Raw genomic sequence first — 24,224 nt, 5'->3', positions numbered from 1 at the left:
GTGTGTGTGTGTGTGTGTGTGTGTGTGTGTGTGTGTGTGTGTGTGTGTGTGTGTGTGTGTGTGTGTGTGTGTGTCTGCGTGTGTGTCTGCGTGTGTGTCTGCGTGTCTACAGAGGCTCAGCTGCGTGTGCGTTTTGACATCTGGGAGCAAGGCAACATCAGCCCCTCCCAGCTCAACGACAAGCTGCGCGCAGCCCTAAGACACGCCCTCTGTGATGTCATCATGGAGCTGCGAGTTCTGACCAATCCCCTGTGTCTGGACGTGGCATGTGACTCCACCAGAACTCCCAGAGAGGAGACTAAAGGTAAATGTTTTACATTGATTGATGGATGGATGGATTAAAGCAGAAATAACATGCATTTTAAAACAGTTTTTAATATTTAATATCGTATTGTCTACGTCCCTCAAAGTTATTTCTAATGGTTTGAGCCTCAATCACCACTCTGATATAACCAGTCCTTTCTGGACTTTGAAAGCTGTTTTAGCTGCAGTACCACAATGTCCTGAGGTGGTGGGGGTGCTGATATGGAGATTATTTAATATTTGAGTCATTATAATACTGATGCTAGATAAAACCAGGCTTGTTTCCATTCCATGCCAGCTTGGAAAATCAACAATGGCGGACATTGTAAACAAAGTGGAAATGCAAATTTGGAACTGAAGACTGAAGAAGTGGAGGAATTATACAAAGTAGGGTGACATTGATGACATCACGATGAGGACAAAATCAGTTGAGCTGTTCCTGAGAGCAATTTCCATTAAAGCACATATGATATGAAAGCCTGATTGTTCAAAATTGGTTATTTGTGGGGATAGAAAACACATATGGGAGCCCCAAAAACACAAAATAAATTGAAAAAGTTGAATTTTATCTTATAGGTCCTTTAATTAATTGAAAACTGCAACTCAGTGGTTTTCAACCCTTTTTCTATCAAGGCCCATTATTGTCTCCACCAGGCCCGAAGGCATAGGGAGAGAGTATGTTTTGCACTCCGTGTGTCCGTCCTTCCGTCCGTCTGTTACCAGCTAATCTCCGGCACCGTTAACCCGGTCGATGCCAAACTTTGCACACACACTTTGCACACACCTCTGCCCCACATTTTCCAGAACGGCCTGTTATAGCGCCTCCATGAGGCAGCTTTTCACATTGTTTACCTAAAACTGCACCGATCTGCGTGAAACGTTGTATGCACACTCCCTAGAGGCCAAGGACAAACCTTTGACCTGCATTTTCCGCATCTGCCTTTTATAGCGCCACCAGGAGGCCGACTTTTGTAAAACACATTTTTTGATATTACTCCTCCAGATTCTGTCCAAAAATCTCACAAATCGTTACACAGTATCTCTATGGTCATGTGCTCAAGTCGGATCTGTCCCATATTTCATATTCCATCCTAATTGGCTATAATTGGCTTTCACAGTTTGCAAGATTGCCCCGTTTTTAACAAAAGCCTCAAATCATGAACGCACCATGCAATTTACGTGAAATCTTTCACACATTTTCTTACTAGGCTGAGGAATATATCCCACCCTTTTCACATTGGCCTGTTATAGCGCCACCAACAGGTTGATTTTTGCAAAACACATTTTTGGAACAAAATGCCTCAAATCATCCAATTGCCATCAAAGGCGTATGAAGAAATGGCACCCTTTTCACATTGGCCTATTAGAGCGCCACCAGGAGGCCACTACCTGACCTGCCCTGGTGGAGACCTGTGCCCCGAGGGGCACTTTTTCTAGTTTATTCTGCATTTGAGCCACGGACCACCATTTGATGAGATTTAGGGCTCCGTTTTCGTCACCGCTAAACCCCTTATCCCTAAACTACTTTGCTTTTTTTTTTTACTATTTTGAAAAACATTTTTGAATAGTTCAACTAGCCTCTACATTGACACGTTGTGAGCTTGTAGACTGGCCATTTTAACTATTCAAAAATGTTTTGCAAAATAGTAAAAAAAAAAAAGGAAGTTTAGGGATAAGGGTTTTACGCGGTGACGAAAATGGAGCCCTTAGCCTCTCAGACCCAAAACACATTATGTTGTTGTCGTTGGATATGATTTTATGATTTACAGGCTTTAGTTTAGACATGTTGACTACATGTTGTCTTAGTAAGGCTGCATCCAGACAGTCGAGTCACAAAGATGCTAGTTGCCGCGAGCGGCAGGAGTCTCCTCCTGGTTTTTAGACAGCTGGTTGATGGAAATGAATGACCCACGCGGCAAAATACTGCGTCGGCCAGAAAACCGGAAACGCTTGCCATCGCGGTAAGTGGAAGCCGTGCGCGAGCTTCAATTTCCATCCACCAGCTGCCTATAAACCAGTATGAGACTCCTGCCGCGAGGAACACATCCGTATTCCATGCTTTTTGCGCAGTGTAACGTAATGTAAAGCAGTGGCGTGCACAGACATTTAGAGGGGCAGGTGCTCAAGTTAAAAAAGGGCACCTTGTGCAGCGCGTGGAACCGGCCGGTTGCCTTAATCCATTTTGGGCGGGAACCCCTTTTGGTGTTAGCATTATGTTATGCTTTAGCTATTGAAAAATAGCAGATCTACAAGCTCATAGCGCGCCACCGAGTGGCGCGCTATGAACTTGTAGGTCTGCTATTTTTGAAAAATCAAAAAAAAAAAGTTTTTTTTTCTTTTTTTTTCAAAAGGGCACATTGCCAAAAGGGCAGGGGGTGCTCTAGCACCCCCTAGTGTCTATCTGTGCACGCCACTGATGTAAAGTGTTTGGCGGCTTGGCCCTAGCAACATGTTTCAGTCGTGATATTGTATTTAGCTTTAATCCGTGTCTGATGTGTAAAAGTGCTGAGCCCTCCGCCAGAAGTGAAGGAGGTGAAGGACAGCAGCCCCCGGCAGCGCAGTGGCTCTCAGGTGTTCAAGAGCACCCCCTCGCCCATCACCTTACCCCAGTCGTCCCCTGGCAGCACGGCCCCTGTGGGGCCCCCGGAATCCACCACCCCCACCGGCAAGAGCACCCGGCGCAGCTTCTGGGAGATACTGGTGAGTGATACTTAGTTCCAGTAGGTTCTCTAGCTTTTTTTCTTAATGCCAAGGACCCCCATACTGGTACAGTACGTATTTGTGACCGTTTCTTTAACTAATTTAATTCGTTTTTATTTTATTTTTATTTTTTTCATGTCATATGAAAGCAGGGAATAGGCCATAGGTTGTTCAACCTATGGCCTATAGAGTAATGTCTTGCAGAAAACAGCGAGGAGTTGAGAAAACAGGCCTGAAAGGTTCACTTCTGTGGACTCTTAACATTACACCTAGCTACACGTTTATGCATTTATTTCATATTTACATGTCGATTTCAGCCCTGACATTTATTTCAGACATGATCTAGTACAGGGGTGGGCAAATGGCAGCCCGGGGGCCACATGCGGCCCCCACCTTCACTTAATGCGGCCTGCATGTTAATATCAGAATACTGTAGTTAATAGTATTAAATGACTAGTACTTAATGACTAGTATTCAAATGTTATTGTCTTTTTGTGTCCAATGTAGTTATGTTAACAGTTCATAAAGTTAACATAACTATAACTAAATGCATTTGAAATTCAATAAAAAGGTTACTTTTCAGGATTCCATTTAAAAAATAGCAAAACATTATTCAGGTTTTCAATTCAAATATAGCAAAAATATAATATAGCTGATCTACAAGCTGATCTACAAGCGTTGCGACGCGTTTTGAGCTTGTAGATTGGCTATTTTTGCTACGACAGTAATATGCAATGTGGCCCCTCTGGAGTGAGTGTGGAAATATAGTGGCCCTCGCCATCGTCAAAGTTGCCCACCCCTGCCCTAGTATGTGAAGAGTCTGCCTGTGCTATTAGCTCATTATGGATAATAAATAAATTCAGTTCTCCTATGGTGTAAAGCTGAAGGCAGTCAAATCTAGTCACATATTTTGGTCGCGGACCCACCCCATCTGAAAAGGCTTTGTGCCAGGGGACACCCGGGCACCCAGAGAGAGAGAGAGAGAGAGAGACAGCCACAGGCTGCGCGAGAGATGAAGCAGCAGGGACCTCCACTACATATTTTTGTGTTGCAGATTCAACTTTTTTTTTTGTATAGATTTCATAGATGGCTTCACATAGACATGTTTGACAGTGCAGTGTATGTTGAATTAACGTTAAAGTGTATTTTTAACGTGCCATTTGACCACCCAAACTGTCAAGATCCCGGTATAGGTCGAAACATGTTGGATTAAAACGGTATCTTCTCCCATTTTCATCTGACTAGACCGGTGCCTGGCTGTGGAGCAGTAATGGTTTTACTTTTTTTTTCACTGGTGAGCACCTATGGTTATTTCAAATCAATCCAAAAAAAATAATCAATCTACAAGCCCCCAGTAATTCGGAGGACCCCCCAGGGGACATAGACCCCTTGCCGAAGACACCTGATACTCTGAGGATCCCCTGTTGAAGACCCCTGATTCAGATGTGGTGTTTTCTTTTATTATTTGTATTTTTTGTATTCACCTTTTTTTTTTTTGCAGAGCAAGCCGGACTCCTCCTCCCCTGAGCTGGGGAGTCCAAAGACCACGGACGACATCGTGCAGGAGAGGGGGGAGGAGGGCCGCAGTGCCGTGCGCCGGAGGCACAAGACAGAGAGCGTCAAGCAGCCGTGGAGCCACGAGAGAGCCATGGCTGTGGAGCTGGAGCAGATTCACAGGTTAGTGGAGCCTGCAGGAGAGAGAGCCATGGCTGTTTAGCAGATTCACAGGTCAGTGGAGCCTGCAGGAGAGAGAGCCATGGCTGTTTAGCAGATTCACAGGTCAGTGGAGCCTGCAGGAGAGAGAGCCCTGGCTGTGGAGCAGATTCACAGGTCAGTGGAGCCTGCAGGAGAGAGAGCCATGGCTGTGGAGCAGATTCACAGGTCAGTGGAGCCTGCAGGAGAGAGAGCCATGGCTGTTTAGCAGATTCACAGGTCAGTGGAGCCTGCAGGAGAGAGAGCCATGGCTGTTTAGCAGATTCACAGGTCAGTGGAGCCTGCAGGAGAGAGAGCCCTGGCTGTGGAGCAGATTCACAGGTCAGTGGAGCCTGCAGGAGAGAGAGCCATGGCTGTGGAGCAGATTCACAGGTCAGTGGAGCCTGCAGGAGAGAGAGCCATGGCTGTGGAGCTGGAGCAGATTCACAGGTCAGTGGAGCCTGCAGGAGAGAGAGCCATGGCTGTGGAGCTGGAGCAGATTCATAGGTCTGATGATGTTCCCATCCAATTCAGCATTTGTGAGCCTTCTGATTGGTCTCTAACTGACCAGCAGGCCTTGTTCCGCCCAGAGTGTAGAGTAGGAGACACGCTTTGATCTCACCACAAAGCGGGCTCCTATGGCTGGAACTATCCCATTGAGATAGAATGAGCACTTCCGCATTTCATTGTTACAATGGGAGTCAACGCTAGTGTCGCCACTCTCTTACTATATTACTCTGGTTCCGCCCTGGTTCCACCTTGTTTATGTTGAATTTGCTAAAACATCTTTTTGGGGGAAAAACAAACATGATATGCCCAGTCACCATGCTGCACCTGTGATGTTCCTTTTTACTGACACCAAGTCTAAAATAAGAATTGAACGCACAGAATATCAATATGAAGCAACTGAAAAACACTTAATTTCAATGGTAGTGGATGGAGAGAAAGGACTTTTGTCCAACCACGAAACAGCTGTCTAAATACATTTAGAAATATGTTCATATTTTTTAACACAATCCTTGTATGCAGGTCCCGGGCAGCCAACATATAATTTTTTTTTGGGGGGGGGTTCTTTCTTTCTTTCTTTTTTGTTATGCCATATTTATTATGTATTTAATATTTTTCTAATAATAATTTCAAGTGATTTTGTGTTTAGGATTTTAAGTGTTTTCTTTCTTTCTTTCTTTCTTTCTTTCTTTCTTAATTTCTTTCTTTCTTTCTTTCTTTCTTTCTTTCTTTCTTTCTTTCTTTCGTGTGTATAGTAGACACTAGACAGGTGTGTGTTTTGTCACGTTAGCGTGTGGTGTTCAGGTGTGTATTTGTTGGTGTTTGTGTTTATTAGGAGACAGTTATCTCAGTTGGAGGAGGGAGACGCCGGTGCATTGCATCCTGTCTACCAGCTCACCTGCCAGCCTTGGATCACATTCATGGCCAACCTGGGTGAGTTTCACACATGACAATAGGTCAATCAATCAATCAATCAATCAATCTTTATTTCAGACCCAGGAGGATCCATATCACAAACAATACAATATAACAGTAAATACAAAAATAAAAATAAATAAAAAGGTACATATATGCACATATCCCACACTGTTCAGTTTCTGACATACAGACATGTGCGCCAGTGGTTCCACAGTCTCGACGAGAACCTGAGTGAACTGCGTTTAGGGTCCGTTATTACAGCAATGATGTCGTTTATTGACTCAGATGCCCTACACATGAATCTGTACATAAGGTTACGTAGTACAGCAGAGCAGGTAGGTACTCCGACACTAACAAACATCTGGCTAGCACTGGAGCTTCTTGGCACTCTCAACAGCAGCCTCATACAGTCATTATAGGCCACTGTGAGTCTTCTGATGCTGCTTTGTCTATAGCGGCACCATAGGTGTGCAGTATACAGTGTGTCCTACGCAAAGCAGCCATAATGGGAATAGATTTGATTCTAATGAAGGCTCTGTTCCATTCTGGTCAGGCAGTGTTAGGGTGCAGATGCCGTGCATGTTGGCTCACTAGAAACACTGCTACATCAGTGGGTCTCAAACTGTAAGTGGTAAATGTTAAATGGTGCATTTATATAGCGCTTTTGTCCAAAGCGCTTTACACAGATTGTGCATTGCATTCACACACCAATGGCAGAGGAAACCATGCAAAGCAATTAGGGAGTCAGTGTCTTGCACAAGGACACTTTGACACTAACTCTGGGGGAGCCCGGGTTCGAACTGGGAACCTTGTTTGTGGCTCCCATCCGGCCACTCTACCCCTGAACCGCCCCTATGTGTGTAACTCTGAGAGTGTACAAGTGACACCACTGGCAAACATAATAGAATTCATATTATGTTATTCTACCTAGTGTTTTTCATTCACTGCGTTGCTTTGTGTGTTCTCTCGGCGAACAGGGTGCCCATCCATTCAGCAGTGCACGGTAGAGATGGCCTCCCATTTCCTGCTGCATTCCATCCTGACAGAGATGGTCAACCTGGTGTCCGGCCTGGCGAGCGACACCATCGTCAAAGTGTTCCAACGGCTCAGGTCAGCATCAAGCGCAAAACCTCACTCCGTATACAGTATGTCGTACATGGGCAACTGGCGGCCTGGGGGCCACATGCGACCCCCACCTTCACTTAAGCCATTTAGACCTGGGAACGATTCTAATGTCTTCTAAATCCTGACAGTTTCTATGTCAGTCGTTCTCAAACATTTTCATGGACCCCCAAGATTATATGTAATTGGCCACCATCTGAAAATATGTTATCCCAGGAACCCCTCAGAAGCAAAGATTTGAGTTAAAAACGTTCGTTCTGAAAGAATATATATTCAAAGATTTGCACCGCATTTTCACGATTTTTCAAAAATAGCAGACCTACAAGCTCGAGCTTGTAGATCTGCTATTTTTCAATAGCTAAAGTGTAACATAATGCTCAAAACACCAAAAGGGGTTCCCGTACAGAAACCCCCCGGTCCGCCCCGGTAACAAGATGTGCACATGCACGCACTACAGTGGGGGGGACACGCGACAGGCCAACAGCACGCACACCAAGTCCCGTCCCCGCTCGATCATGATTGGCGGAAGGCCCCTCTCTATCCTGATTGGATGAAGGCTGGGCCACCTAGCCAAAAACGAAAGCTATGTTTTTGTTTTACCCCAGGGGTTAACTGGGGACAGGGAGGAACTCCTTATATGGTCAACACACTCTGTAGTAGGGAGGATTATCACAACAAAAAAAGTGACATTTGAATTGAGTGACTCAAAACAAACATTTTTTTAATCCTAACGTCGCTGAAGTGGGACTCATAAACTGTCCCTGGGGCCACTCTGGGTGCCGGGGTCCCATTACATCACTGCTGTATGCTGCTGTATGCCTAAATAGTAAATGGTTAATGGTAACCATGTTGCGTGTGTGACGTCACTAGCTGTCCCCAGACTGGAGAGGTGTTCCTTCCATTAGCGCTGGTCCCGCAACTCAGCCAACCCCCTGCGACCAGCAGGAGCTTCATTCTGATTGGACGCAACTTCCACCAATGGCACTGCAGCACAGAACAAGGTACCCGCTCCAAGCTTTCTTCTCTAAAAGCCCACGTTTGCTCAACATGGATGTCCGGGGGGCCTACTTACCATGTATCACTGATTGGCTGTACTCACTCACAAGGGGGGGGGGGGGGGGGAGGGGGGGCTGGTCTTCTTCTACAAGCTCAATAGAATGAGAGTTTATTGTGGCAGTAGCCGACACCAGGCTATACGTTAAGTAAGGTGTATCCTTACTGATCCTCGCTCCAAGCGGCTCGAGGAGCCTCCTTTATCCTAGCTGTATTCTAGCTCTCAGCTGCTCTAAAAGCAACAATGACCATTCCTTTATCAGCTGCTCCTAAAGCAATAATGAGCATTCCTTCATCCGAGCTTTATCCGAGCTTTATCCAAGCTTTATCTGAGCTTTATCCAAGCTTTATCTGAGCTTTATCCGAGCTTTATCTGAGCTTTATCCGAGCTTTATCCGAGCTTTATCCGAGCTTTATCCAAGCTTTATCCGAGCTTTCAGCTGCTCTAAAAGCAACGGTGAGCATTCGGGACGCGAACCATTTCCGCCGAGAAATTGGAGTGTTGGAATTTAGCTCATGGAAGCAAGCATGCTTTGGTCAATACTTCTACTAATGCTTTGGTTAAGACTTCTACTAATGCTTTGCACACACCTTTGATTGTTGCATTCTATTGTATGTTCAACACACCCTTTCGATGCATAACCTCAATGTTACCTTTTGCCAGACTCTCTTAGCCGTGTGCGTGTGTGTGCGTGCGTGCGTGTGTGTGTGCGTGCGTGCGTGCGTGTCCTTGCCTTGCTGTCTGTTTGCCCTACAGCTGACTGTTCAGATGAGGAGAACAGCCCAGGGCTGATGAGTAGGTTCACACGTAAGTCTGTTCCCCAGGCCAGCACATTCAGCCTGCAGAGTCTTTTTAAGGCATACTTCTAACACCACTCTTTCAGTCATTAACTTAAAGCCATTTCTACAAATTGTTTCCACTTGGCCTCACATAGTAGCATAGTGACCAGACCTTTGTGTCATATACAGTTGGGTGCCACCGATATTGTCCCCATCATTTGACCCATTTAGGCCTGACCTCAAAATTAAAAAAAAATCCTTCTAAATCCTCCAGTTTTCTGAAATAAATGTTTTCACGATTTTTCAAAAATAGCACACCTACAAGCTCATAGCGCGCCACCGAGTGGCACGCTATGAGCTTGTAGATCTGCTATTTTTCAATAGCTAAATTATAACATAATGTTTAAAACACCAAAAGGGGTTCCCGCCCAAAATGGGTTAACTGTCCTTTTGCGCAGATCACGCAAACCTCAGCAAAAAGAAAAGGACAATATCGATGGCCTCCAACTGAATTTTATTTATTTTCTTTCTTTCTTGAATTCATGTGTTCATTTATTAGTTCATTTCCATTTTCAAGGGCCCCATATAATTAGACCACAGTCCATGGAATACAATTAGTTTGATCTGTGGAACGTCGATCTAAAAGTGTGAAATCATCAGTGTTTATTTAAGTCAGAGAGTGAACAATTCCATTTGTTAATGGAAGCCCAGGGCGGAGTTCTCCGTCCAAGTTCATGGTCATGGTCAAGTGCCCAACACGGAGATTGATAAACAGGACGGAGATGAATGATAACAAAACCGTTCGCATCGCTCTAGAGCCTTGGAGCGCTTGTTGCCCGATCCGATGACGTGTCAAAAAGTGACACGTCATCGAAAATCTCCCCTGCCTGTTTAGCTGACGAAAACGAAAATCTTACTTAAAACGATCATAACTCCCGATCTAAATCATCCCGTCTAATTCTGAAAAAAGATCCTGTGTTGGACGGCGTTCAGCGGTCCAGTCGCTAGTCACGATAGATGTATTAATACCTCCCGTTGTTGTCGATCGACTCTAGAGTGGTGTGGCTATTGTTAGCTGCTACACAGACATGCACACCAGCTTCCGGTGCGCCGGTAAAAGTGGTCCGTGCGCTACAAATGATGGGCACCCTGGATGAAATGGATTAAATAGTTTCGGGCCTCTAAGGTGTTAACATTTAGACCTTAGGCCGAATTCTAAAAACGGCTTCTAAAACCAAGGTTTAAAAAACTATGAGACACGGGGGGTATATGAGATAAGATAACAACGTATAGCACAATTATATCTTCATATAATTGGTAATTATATCTTCATATAATTGGTCTTAGCTCATTATAAGGTGACACCATTTCTGTGTCTCATTTGGTGGGCTGCGGACTGTGGAGTGTGGATACCTTTCTTTTGAAATGATCCAACCTGCCTACCGATGATGTCACTGGCAGGCATGTTTCTGAACTGTCCACAGCTCTTATGATTGCATCAGTGAGGACCAGTTATATGAAGATAAGGTTTAAAATGGGTGGTCCTGGTTCTCAACCTTTCCAGGCCATGATCCCCCCCCCCCCAACATAATTGTATTGTTGGAACAGGGGATGCCCGAAAATAATATTTGATCTGAGGACCCCACCCCCCACCCCCACCTTGAGAAGTACTAGTAGGATTTGAGGCATTACATTTTGTTTGACTCAGTTTGGCTATTCAAAAAATATATACAAACAATCTGGCCAATGTTTGACAAGTTTTTATAGTATATTTTGTTGACTACTTTTTTTTACAGAAATGTCCCCACTAGGGGTGTAGTGTAACGATATAGTAACTATCGAAATGTAATGTTTAATTAAATCTTTTTGAAGTATGTCGATATGTAAACGGCAAATATCGTAACGTGGAATTGATACATCATATTGTCATTGTGTTGAGTGTGACAGCTCATTATGTCCCCACCAGTGTTGTTTTTGACAGCACATTTGATTTCAGTTTTAGTCATAGGCTGCGTTCGAATTCATTCCCTATGCCCCATATAGTGCACTACTTTGGGGTTCCGCCATTTTGTTATAGTGTCCGCATATGTAGTGAGCATTTTTGCACCCTAATGTAGTGGACTGAAGTATCCCACAATGCACCGGGAATTGTAGGGACCATCCGATGGTCACTACAAAAACACAGCGAAGCAAATCTGCCCCATAATGCATTGCGCAAGCTCGCTCTTGAGCGCACATGCACGCGTTTGCGCGCACGTGCGCTGCTTCTGCATGCATGCGCTCATTGCGCTCCAACTCAGAAGAGGCAGAAGTTGAAAGCGAAAGAAATCAACACAAATGTACTTTTTAAACTTTCGCTTTCCCCTCTCTTTTCTTCCCTGGCGGATCTCGAAGCTACAGATCTCGAGACAAATGATCTGTGCATTTATTTGCAATTGTTTTATTTTATTTATAATAAAACAATTAATTTGCAATAGTATTACTAATCTGATTCATTGTATCACCCAGGCCCAGTGCATGACGTTAGGAGAGGAATCAGTTGCTTGCTGTACTTTTGGTAATTCTTTACCAAAAGTACCCGATCTACAAGCTCACAACACAGACGTTGCTTATAGATCGGCTATTTTTGCCGTATCCCTCCCCCCCCAGGATTAGCGAGGGTTCATAATCATGCTGCTGATATTTTCATATTGTGGTGCACTGTTTCATTGTTACATAAAATTCGAATGTTTTACTATACTGTACATTTTGCAATTAAAAGCAGGTCGGTCTGATCTACGGTTTCTAGTGTTGCACTGTTGACAGCTAAAACATGGGGGTGGTTAAGGTGGTCATTGTGGGTGGAGTTAAGTACCTATTGTCCCTCCCATTGACACACCAGCTCTATAGGTGTTGAAATGTTGTGAACATTCAAAGGGGATTTTCTCAGCTTTGGGTAAAACGGCACAATCATTTTAAAATGGTTATATCTCCTTCAAATATTTTTCCAATTTAATTGAATGATACATCATATGAAAGCTTACATTCTGTACTTTAATAATCTGTAACAAACTGAAAAATTACTCTGGTCGAGATGAGGGCCTATTTGCCAGACCCGGTCACATATTGCTGGATAATGGATATAATATTAATTTATTGATAATAATCATAGGCCTATGTTATTTTAAAAGAATAACCTTTTTATCATAGACATATAGGCCTAAGTGCCTGCAAACATATTTTCATTAACCTATTTTTTCTTTATTCATCCATGAATTTAAAAATAATTTAACAAACTGTCCTTGCAGGGAGGTGACAGCCTGCAGTCACTAATTTGATAGTCTGTTCCTAGCGAAAATTCAGCAGCAGCGTTTTGACTGGTTTATTGTAGTCAGTTGATTCTTCATATCCAAATGAGTGAAACGGTCGGGATGATTTGTTTATTTTTCATACAGTTCTTTATGAGGCGATCTGAAAAAACCCTGTGGGGATTACAATGCAAATAAAAAGTACATGAACCCGCAGACCTATAGCGCCCTCTACCGATATTGAGTCGGTGCTCCCCATACAGGGAGTATTGTCCGAATTCATCACTATTTGAGTCCACTGAGTCTGGGTCCCCGTATGGGGAGTAGGGAGTAGGGAACAACCCTAGCAATTCGCCAATGTCTCTTGAATAGTTTTCATTTTGTTTGTCACCTGGAAGGTTTTAGTGTTAGTCTAGTTTTAGTCGACTAAATATCATAAGACTTTAGTCTGCTAAATCTACAGTTGATTTAGTCCACTAAAATGTATCAAAATGGCCTTGATGACGTCGTAATGACTGATTTTACACTTGCTGAAAATAGCCGATCTACAAGCTCACAACGTGTTGCGCGCTGCGACACATTGTGAGCTTGTAGATCTGCTATTTTCAGCATGCAACCAAGTGTAAAATGACTTATACTGGATCTCTTGTCCACTATTCCCTTCCTAACATTTAGTTTCGTTTTTATTTGTTGATAAAATTGTCAACATATTTAGTCTCAGTTTCAGTCACCGTAGCTTAGTTTTCATTTAGTCTCCATTTAGTTTTCGTCAGTGAAAAAGGGTAGTCGACGAACATTTTTCGTCATAGTGTTAGTCGACGAAATCAACACTGATCCCCACCATGGAATATTACAGTCCATTGATGCATCATATTGTCATTGTGTTGTGTGAATAGTATTAGTCCATTGATACGTCATATTGTCATTGTGTTGTGTGATAGCTCATAAGGGCTTCCAGCGCTTCGAGGCCCTGGAACAGACTGAATGGCTGACTCCAGGTCAGTGCAGAGGAGTGGCGCCGCGACAGAGGTTCCTCCTGGTCAACATACTGGACAAGAAGGTCAGGAAAAGAAGCAATGGTTCTAAAAAAAAATACATAAAATACAAATAAATCTGTTCAATTAGTAATTTTCTATTTAGGCCTGTCGTCGAAATTTTAACAAATCTTGTAAATCCTGACAGTTCTGAAATACCCATGATCCTATATAAGTGGTTCTCAATATGTAATGTCAAGGACGACAAAAATGATATGTAATATGCCACCGATTAACCCATTTGAAAATGTTGTTCCAGGGACCCCCCCAGAAGCAAATATTTGAATTAAAAACGTTAGCTCTGAAAGAATATATATTCAAAGATTTGCGCCACTTTTTCACGATTTTTCAAAAATAGCAGATCTACAAGCTCATAGCTCATAGCACGTGGTGCCGCGCTATGAGCTTGTAGATCTGCTATTTTTCAATAGCTATAGTATAACATAACATGCTTGAAACACCAAAAGGGGTTCCCGCCCAGAAAGGGCTAAAGGAGCTTTACTTTAACCCGTTAAGACCTGAGAACAGATTCTACAAAAAAAAAAAAAAAGACAGTTTTCTGAAAAACCCATGTTTCTATGTCAGTGGTTCTCAAACTATTTCATGTCAAGGACCCCCAAAAAGGTATTCGGCCCACCGACCCCCATCTGAATTATGTTCTTGAGTTAGGTGGATTACAGCCGTACGAACGTACAGACAGAGATGTGGTGCATTTATAGATATAGATGAGGTAAATTTGCTTAACCCATTTATACCTGACACCAGATTCTAAAAAAATGTCTTCTATATAGACAATATTCTGAAAAACCTATGTTTCTATGACAGTCGTTCTCAAACAATTATATGTAATTTGCCGCAGACCCCCATCTGAAAATATGTTAAAAACGTTCGCTGTGAAAGAATATATATATACAAAGATTTGCGCCACATTTTCAAGATTTTTCAAAAATAGCAGATCTACAAGCTCGTAGATCTGCTATTTTTCAATAGCTAAAGTATAACAGAATGCTTAAAACAACAAAAGGGGTTCCCGTCCAGAATGATTGTGAAGAGTTACACACTGCAGTTAAAAGAACAGCCACCGGAGGGCAGGGAAGTACTTTACCAAACAGAGTGGACCAAGTGGTCAGGATTACATGTCACAAAGAAGTAACACAATTGACATGCAGAATGCCCCACGATGGCCCACGATGGCTGATGCATCAATATAGCAGTGGTTTTCAACCCTTTTCATATCGAGGCCCATTATTTATTCTGCATTTGAGCCACGGACCACCATTTGATGACATTTAGCCTCTCAGACCCATTTGAGCCACGGACCACCATTTGATGACATTTAGCCTCTCAGACCCATTTGAGCCACGGACCACCATTTGATGACATTTAGCCTCTCAGACCCATTTGAGCCACGGACCACCATTTGATGACATTTAGCCTCTCCGACCCATTTGAGCCACGGACCACCATTTGATGACATTTAGCCTCTCAGACCCATTTGAGCCACGGACCACCATTTGATGACATTTAGCCTCTCCGACCCATTTGAGCCACGGACCACCATTTGATGACATTTAGCCTCTCAGACCCATTGAGCCACGGACCACCATTTGATGACATTTAGCCTCTCAGACCCATTTGAGCCACAGACCACCATCAGATGACATTTAGCCTCTCAGACCCATTTGAGCCACGGACCACCATCTGATGACATTTAGCCTCTCAGACCCATTTGAGCCACGGACCACCATTTGATGACATTTAGCCTCTCAGACCCATTTGAGCCACGGACCACCATTTGATGACATTTAGCCTCTCAGACCCATTGAGCCACGGACCACCATTTGATGACATTTAGCCTCTCAGACCCATTTGAGCCACGGACCACCATTTGATGACATTTAGCCTCTCAGACCCATTTGAGCCACGGACCACCATTTGATGACATTTAGCCTCTCAGACCCAAAACTCAAGAAAATGTACACATTTCCATGCTGTATTGATGTTGGTACCATTAGGAGAGATAACAGGCAGACGTTGATCAAAATAACAATTCTTCTACATTCTCTAATATTGTGTAGACTTCTTGTAAATTAACTTAAGTAATGCAGATGTTTAACAATGCATTACAAAATGTAAATGTTTCACTCTCAAGAGGTTTCACTCTCAAGAGTTAACGATCTATAAGGGTCCATTTGGTTACCAACTCTGTCATGTAGCTGGGGACCACCTGGAACCCCCTCAACTGTTGTTTGTGTTTGTTTACGTACTAAAAGAGTAACTTTGAGAGCTGTTTCAGCATACAATGTATGTCAATGAGGAGCATATTTTGAATTATCAATTTCTAATCACTGGAGCAATACATCATTTTTTTATTTCATGTCAACTTTGGAGTAACATCATGGCGAGGTAAACCTCTGTGGTCTGATGAAATGTTTCATGACATTAATCTTCATTTATTTTCCGTTTTTCTTTTAGATTTTATGACGGTCTGGAATTTTCTGTGGTCTGGGGTTTTCTCTGTGTTGTGATTCTGAAGCCTTTTGAGCTGCAACAAAAACAGGCAAAATCCCTCAACAGTGACATCTGCTGGCAAATTGTTGTCATATATGGCAGTGTTTCCCAAAGTGGGGTCCGGGGACCCCCAGGGGTCCTTGAGGGAGTTCCAGGGGGTCCCCAGCTAAATGATAGTTTGGAGCCAAATGGACACTTATGGGTCTGTAACTCTGAGAGTGTACAAATGGAACCAACAATAAAAAGTGGGTCCCAGAGATAGAAATCCCATTAAATTGAGGTCTGTCCGTAGCCTAACGCATGTCAAACTGGGGATCCTTGAAATGAAGCGGGTTGAGAATCACTGCTAAAGCCGTAAATATCTTCTCTCATGGGGGTCCCTGGCATATCTTTTCAAATGGGGGTCCACACTTTTAATGTCACCAGACCTTTAACACAATCAGTGCCGGAAGTCCTTCAAAATAGGAGCTCTGGGGTGCCGGAAAGACATGGCCGCTTTTACTCGGAAACCCACGACCCGGAAACAATCCACTAAAAAAAGTTGACTTTACATAGCTAGCTTACATTGCGATCGTTTTTGTTCTGTTCTCAATGTGTGTGGAGGGTACACAAATTAACAGACAGCTAACACTTGACTTGAAGAGACGGTCAGAGGCAGAGTAAAGTTTGAAGATGTTTTTACTTCTTCTCCAAACCAGTGATCAAGGCAAATTTGTAAAACTGAAAAATATGACACAAAAGAAGCACCAATTAAATAATGCCTAATTGTACAAACATCTAATGAAATAATAAACAGCATAAAACATACAGCTACAATGTCTGCAAACATACATTACAGAGTAGGCTACAGTATATCACTTTTAAATGAAATGACTGCATATATAATGTAAATGGCTTGTAGATATATGTAAATAGTTTAACCCATTTTTATAACACTGCACATTACTGAAATGTGAATTGGAATGAATTGAACCATGAACTGTATCATAAAACATATATGAATTGCTGTACCACATGTACATGAATTGACACAATGTCAGAATGAAACAATGCTGGAATGCTTCTAGTTTGCATAAAGCTAGTGTTAGCCAAACTGTGAAACTAGCACCACATGTCAATGTACAGGAATGAATGGAAGCTAGCGCTAGCTTAGCATGAGCAGGCAATCTATGCTCAGCACCAAACACAAATACAATGGGGAAATCCAAACAAAGCACAAGGCTACAGAATGTACAATACACCTCAGAACTGATTGCAGTCATAGTACTCACAGACGATACTTTCCAGGACATGAACAGAAAATGTATAAGAATACTGTATAAGCAGTTGAACTGTGTGACCGCATCGACTAGCGTCTTGCTTGTGAATGAAGGTAAATGCAAGGAACCCCAAAGTTAAATAGTGTCCACCAGAGGGCGCAAAAACACAGAAAAGTTCAGTATGTTCTGAAATAGAACATGACAGTTTTAATTGATACGATATATGAAAAAAAAGCGTTCATATTTTGCGGGAGAGACGGATGAGGAGCAGAAATGAAGCGCCAGTATATCGATCCGTTCAACACCACGGAGAGCGCCCTAGATTAGGAGACACGAGTCATTATTTTCACCGCGCTAACGGCTAAGTCAATGGTAAGCTAACAATTGCCTAGAGTGTAGCATACGGTAGCCGAAAGGCGAACTGACAAAAAAAAAAAAGGAAAAAAATTCAGAATATTCTTATCTCGCCCCGTATCATTGAGGATGCGCTAAGACGTGTGAGGACGTCGGATGTACGCGTCGATTGGGACCCCTAGGACGTGTGGCGACGTCCTATGTACGGAAACGGTTAAGAACAGTACTTAAACACATGCACTTAATATACCTTCCACCACTGTTTCTACCAAGCCCCCAGAACGGCTGGCCAACGTTGAATTTGTCGACCCTACTGGTCAAAGTTGGAACTGGGCGAAACACAAGCAAGAGAGCGCGCCGCTGGGTCTTTATTGCTTTGTGTACGCGTGAGGTCACGTGACGTAGACGTGCCGCAAGAGCAGCGCGAGGGGTACTATCATAGGAGCCAACCAAATGATGTCAATGCATTGCTCAAGCCTGGAGGGGTACTACCCGGAAGACTTTGTCAGTGACGAAAGCTAAATGAAAACTGATCTATGATGACTGAAACTAAGACTAAATATATTGACAACTTCGTCAAGAAATAAAAAACTAGACTAAAATGTTAGGAAGTGACTAGTGGATAAGAGATCCAGTATCAGTCATTTTACACTACAGAAGTGTTCATTGCCATCAAGGCCCGCCAAAATACATTGTAGTCGACTAAAATCACCTGTAGATTTAGTCGACTAAAATCTTATATGTAATCGACTAAAACTAAAACACATTTCAGCTGACTAAAATGTGACTAAAACCAAACAGTTTTATTCTGAAGACTTGACTAAAAGTATACACTGACACCACGCTAGACAGGAACGCCCAAAAACGTCACATCCGGGTAAGAATTTACCCCGGAATTTTCTATGGCTGCCAATGCAAAAAATGCCGCAAATTGCATGAGCGAAAATCACAACTTCCCCCGTTTGTGGGCGGAGTCACAGTTTGAGGCGCTGTTTACGCGCCGTGGTGTCAGTGTGTATAGTCATATAAATAAAGTCATAAATCAACACTGCGTACCACTTGTTCCAGGTGACCCTGTACAGCTACAACTGGTCGGTGGACCTGGGCGCGTCGCTCAACCGGGAGCTGCTCCGCCTGGTGCAGTGGCAGAACGCCCGCGCGCACGTGGTGCACTGCCTCCTCAGCCAGAAGATGGGGCTGTTTCACCACTGCTGCTTCTCCGACTCGCCCAGCCACGAAGACTCCAAACAGGTCTGAGTGCATGCACGGCCACTGTACATTTTGCCACACCATTGAAAGCATGTGATGGGGTGATGGGTGGTGTGTTCACAGAGAATATTGTGTGCACATCTCTTGCCTGTATTTAGGCCAGGATGTCAAGGCAAACATCAAAAAGGAGGAAGAAACATGTGCACACTATAGTTTCTAGAGCTACACAAGAGACTTTGTTTGTACAGTATGTTTGTGTATAGTTTCATGTTACAAAGTGGACCACAATGGAAACAAGCAAAGGCTTTTTTGTGACTAAATCCATTTGGCGTTTTTTAAAATGATGTCATTTTCTGTAATTTTTCTTAAACTGCCAATAAAGTATTCTATCTATCTATCTACTTACCCATATTGACCAAATGTTATAATGACAGAAAACAACAAATATATACAACAATGTGATTAATGATCATGCATAACACCTGGGAGTGGGAAGGAGCACAGCAACCTAAACCAATCCCAGGGCTAGAACCTGTAAGTCCACCCATCAGAAGAGAATTACATGCCTGAGCAGAAAACTGTACACACTTTATAACACATTCAATAGAGCCATAAAGTACATCTGAGAATAAAAAAAAGTATTAAAAGTCATGATTGATGGGGGTTTAAATCAAGTACGGGGCGACTGTGGGGCGACTGTGGCTCAAGAGGTAGAGCAGGTCGCCCAATGATCCATGGGTCGGCGGTTCGAATCCCGGCTCCTCCTGGCTACATGTCGAAGTGTCCTTGGGCAAGACACTGAACCCCAAATTGCTCCCGATGTGCTGGTTGGTAGTTGGTACCTTGCATGGCTTCCGCCGCAATCGGTGTATGAATGTGTGTGTGAATGGGTGAATGTAATGCACAATCTATGTAAAGCGCCTTGGATAAAGGCGCTATATAAATGCACCATTTACCATTTAAGTACAGAATGAGAGGACATCCAACATGACAAAATGAGACTAGCCTAAAAATGTATCTACAGTACTGTATGTCCCAATTAGGGAACAGAGAAACAAGAAACTAATGAACCTTATCCTAGAGGAAAGGCTTAATATCAAATTCCTCATTTAGACCATCAGGAGACATGGTACTGAGGAAATAGATCCAATAGGTTTCACGTTGGAGAAGTAACCTTTCAAGATTGCCACCTCCGGGTGTGGTTTTTCAACTTTCTCAACACCAACATATTATTGAGATGTCCCGCTTTTTAAAAATGAGCTGCAACAGGATTGTTGATGGGGGTGGGGGTGGGGGGGGGGGGGTGGACATACGACATACGATAACACACGATAATCATCCCTGCCATTTTTTGACCAATCTAAGGATCTCCAATGTATACTTTTACCGTCGCCAGGTTTCCGAAACCAGCTGGTGATACCATATCTTACTCGACTATACCAGCTCTCTAAAAGATCAACGTTATGTTTCCACATACACCAAAGATTCTTAGCCTACGGAGAACATGAAGGCGCCAAAGAAATGAGCTGTGCCAGCTCATTTCACAATCCTTCTGTACTCCTAGATATGTATAGGAGGTGTCCTGTTTGATGTCATGACCATGTATGTACTGTATGTCAGTGCTTTTCAACCTTTTTCATATCAAGGCAGTGTTGTTTTTGGCAGCAACATTTGATTTTAGGTTTAGTCATAGTCTTTTGAATAGTTTTCACTTAGTTTTAGTCACATTTTAGTCACCTGGAATGTTTTAGTGTTACTCTAGTTTTAGTCGACTAAATATAATAAGATTTTAGTCGACTTTAATCGACAGTTGATTTAGTCGACTAAAATGTTTTGTCGGGCCTTGATGCCGTCGTAATGACTGATTTTACACTTGCTGAAAATAGCAGATCTACAAGCTCACAACGTGTCGCGCTGCGACGCGTTGTGAGCTTGTAGATCAGCTATTTTCAGAATGCAACCAAGTGTAAAATGACTTGTCTTTTATTTATACTGGATCTCTTGTCCACTAGTCCCTTCCTAACATTTTAGTCTAGTTTTTATTTGTTGACAAAATTGTCAATATATTTAGTCTTAGTTTTAGTCATCATAGCTTAGTTTTCATTTAGTTTACATTTTGTTTTCGACAGTGAAAAAAGGTAGTCGACGAACATTTTTCGTTTTAGTTTTAGTCGACGAAAACAACACTGATATCAAGGCCCTGCATTGCTTATTCGGCATTTGAGCCACGGACCACCATGAGATTTAGGGCTCCACTTGCGCTACCCTTATCCCTAAACTTATTTTTCCTTTTTTTTACTATTTTGAAAATAATTTAAAAATAGTTGAACTAGCTGATCTACATCTACATGTTGTGAGCTTGTAGATCAGCTATTTTAACTATTTTAAAAGGTTTTTTAAAATAGTAAAAAATGGCAAATAAGTTTAGGGACAAGGGTTAAGGGGTGGTGCAAGATAGCCCATATATAGCCTCTCAGATCCAAAACTTAGAATATTTTGTTGTCATTGATCAAAATAAACAATTATTTTACATTTCTGTAGACTTGTAAATTAAGTAATGCAGTTGTTTAACAATAATGTAACTCTTGAGCGTGTAAAATGAAACCAAATGGAACCACCTGGAACCCCCCTCAAGGACCACTGGTGGCCCCCGCCCCGGACCACTGGTTGAAAACCCCTGATGTATGGTTGACCGTGGTGTGGTCACCTATAGACCCGGGGGATCCACCACAATCTCCTCGGTTTGTGATGACATAGACATGAAGTGATGTTCATGTCTATGTTTATTGAAGAATCCCCATTAGAGACACATGACTGAGCTTCTAGTCTTCCTGCAGGGTCCTGAATAAAACAAATGCAATACAACTACAAATCACACCAGGTTACAGGTCCACTTTGTATGGTTACTCATGTTACAAATGCACTTGTGAGTAGACTGAGGATGACCGTGACATCCAAGAACAAGTTAAAGGGATAGTTCAGATTTTTTTTAACTTAAGTTGTATGAAATACTTGCCATTAATATAGTGGTTGCAACTGTATTAATTGATTGCCCGAGTCCTGTGGTGGGAGTTCTGCTCTGGTTTTGGTGAAATATCAAGTAGTTCCGGTCATTTTGTGGGGGGCACTGGGGGCCACGCAGTAAAAGTAAATGAATCCACAAAACTAACGTAATTTGTATTGTTGACCTATTTCTAAAATATTAGTGCAACTTCCGTTCTTTTTTTACCCCTCCATATCACTACGCCCAAAAAATAGTTCCATGTGATAGAGGGGTCAAAGTTGAACGAAAGTCGCGCTAATATTTTAGAAATAGGTCAACAATACAAATTACGTTCGTTTTGTGGATTCATTTACTTTTACTGCGTGGCCCCAGTGCCCCCCACAAATTGACCGGAACTACTTAATATTGACCAAAACCAGAGCAGAACTCCCACCATGGGGCTCGGGCAATCAATTAATACAGTTGCAACCACTATATTAAAGGAGCATTCAGTGATTTGGGTGATTTGGAAAACCACCCAGTCCGCCACGGTAACAAGATTTGCACATGCACGCTCTACAGTGGGGGGAAGTGCAACAGGCCAACAGCATGTGCACCAAGGCCCGCCCCCACTCGATCATGATTGGAGGAAGGCCCCTCTCATCCTGATTGGATGAAGGTTTTGCCACTCGCCACCAAAACTGAAACTAGGGTTTTTTGACCCCAGGGGCTCACTGGGGACAGGGAGGAACTCCTTATATGGTCAGCACACTCTATAGTAGGGAGGATTATCCAGAAAAAAAGAAAAAATAAGTGATATTTGAATTAAGTCAAATCACTGAATATACCTTTAATGACAAGTATTTCATACAACTTAAGTTCAAAAAATCTGAACTATCCCTTTAAGTCATTCTCAAACATACAAAGTAACAAGTGAAGTTTTCCTGTCCGATGGCCCGAGTCTTAATGGCCTGAGCCGCTAGTGCGTGAAGACAGAAGGCATGGGCAGAGCGGCGGAATGCCATTGGACCCCTCGCAGACATTCTGCTCATCTGTTCAGTCCCGAGGAAGTCCCCTCCGTCCGTCCCCCTCCCTGAGGGGGACCCCTCGCCCGGCTGGTTGGTCCCACCAGAGCCCCTGCTACCCCCTCCCCCACACTGCCCTCCAGGCATTAAAGCACTGAAGCATCCGTTGTTATAGTCACGTCATTATTATTATGACCCCGGTTTCACTTTTCATTCACTGTGAAATGAAATGAAATGAAATGAAATCTATATTTACCCAGGGTATCTGGGCTAAGCTCAAGAACTTGTTTCCAGCCAGGCCCTGCTCATAGAACACATTTCATCGTAGTGGTTGATGCCTTGTTCAAGGGCATTTCAGCGGTGGTAATTTTAACGTGTCGGACGGCTGATTCGAACTGGGAACCTTCCGGTATCTAGACCGCGCCGCTATCCGTTCGGCCACCGCTGCCACAGCTGCCGCTGTGTGTGTGTGTGTGTGTGTGTGTGTGTGTGTGTGTGTGTGTGTGTGCGCGCGCGTGTGTGTGTGTGTGTGTGCGCGTGTGTGCGTGCGTGCGTGCGTGCGTGGTCTTTGATTTCAGCGAGTCGTTTTGTGATAATATTGCAAATCTACAAAGGAACTTGTGACTGAAGTTTAATGCATAAGTTCTATGTACGGCAGCCACATTGGAAGGAAACCGGGCCTCCTCCTGCCTTACTTCCTTCACATGTGTTGCCAATGATGCTAATGAAGGCTCTGTTACATTGAATGTTGCACAGTGGTTCTCAAACTCATTTTTGTCACACATGGAGCGTACCTACTTGCACACACCTCGACAGTGGGTGCAGGGCCAATAAGGCAATCATAGAAGGGGGTAGGGCCCGCACACCATTCTTTAGGCAAAATAATTACTTTTTTAAAGAGTCAAGACTACCTCCTTCTATAGTGCGGATTTTGCTCATAATACATAGATTATTTTAATTATCAGTATCGGTTGGGGTTAGTTTTTTGTTATTTTAGTTATGTTCTGCGACTTCTGTTTGCAAGGCCTTAAAGTTGCCCAATATAATTGTTAATCAGAATTATTTGTAGGACAATGAATTAAAACTTGGTTACTTTCCAGCCGACAGCAGAACGTCAGCTGTGTCCGTTGCGATGCCATCGTGAAGTGTACATGATGGGTCCCTAAAGGCATCTACGTGCCCTCCACCCGACCCAAAAGACCCCCGCCCCCTCGTCCCTCATAACCCCCTCAGTCCTGCCCGGCAGCCTGTTTTATACTGCTTAGTTGAACAAACATGTCTAAAAAGTTCTCCACAATGACTTGCAGCGTCCATAATGGCCATATAGGGCCTCAGTGGTGCTATAATTAAGCGACATTACACTCGAGGGTGTTCTATATCGCCATTAACGCACGCCTGCGATGCTGCAGGAACTCGCTCGCAGGAGTTCCGAAAGACTCTCTCTCTCTCTCTCTCTCTCTCTCTCTGTGGGGCTGTCGCTGTCTGAT

General features: G+C 43.2%; 1 protein-coding gene across 4 annotated transcripts in view; it reads left to right on the top strand.

Moving 5' to 3' along the window:
* Window positions 1–24,224, top strand: part of szt2 (SZT2 subunit of KICSTOR complex) — a 179,041-nt gene that overhangs the window by 119,803 nt on the left and 35,014 nt on the right. For 3 of the 4 annotated variants that reach the window (XM_079506037.1, XM_079506038.1, XM_079506036.1), the window contains exons 54-62: window positions 113–304; window positions 2,807–3,003; window positions 4,505–4,680; window positions 6,038–6,135; window positions 7,098–7,230; window positions 8,113–8,243; window positions 9,053–9,103; window positions 13,304–13,422; window positions 18,589–18,771. In XM_079506037.1, the coding sequence (XP_079362163.1) occupies window positions 113–304; window positions 2,807–3,003; window positions 4,505–4,680; window positions 6,038–6,135; window positions 7,098–7,230; window positions 8,113–8,243; window positions 9,053–9,103; window positions 13,304–13,422; window positions 18,589–18,771 (1,280 nt within the window). The remainder of the gene's footprint in view (window positions 1–112; window positions 305–2,806; window positions 3,004–4,504; window positions 4,681–6,037; window positions 6,136–7,097; window positions 7,231–8,112; window positions 8,244–9,052; window positions 9,104–13,303; window positions 13,423–18,588; window positions 18,772–24,224) is intronic. The other variant, XM_079506039.1, reaches the window with a different exon arrangement.

The sequence above is a fragment of the Electrona antarctica genome (assembly GCF_951216825.1).
Source record: "Electrona antarctica genome assembly, chromosome: 7".
NCBI lineage: Eukaryota > Metazoa > Chordata > Actinopteri > Myctophiformes > Myctophidae > Electrona > Electrona antarctica.
The sequence above is the reverse complement of the archived record's forward strand: the minus strand, read 5'-3'. Positions and strand labels throughout refer to the sequence as shown.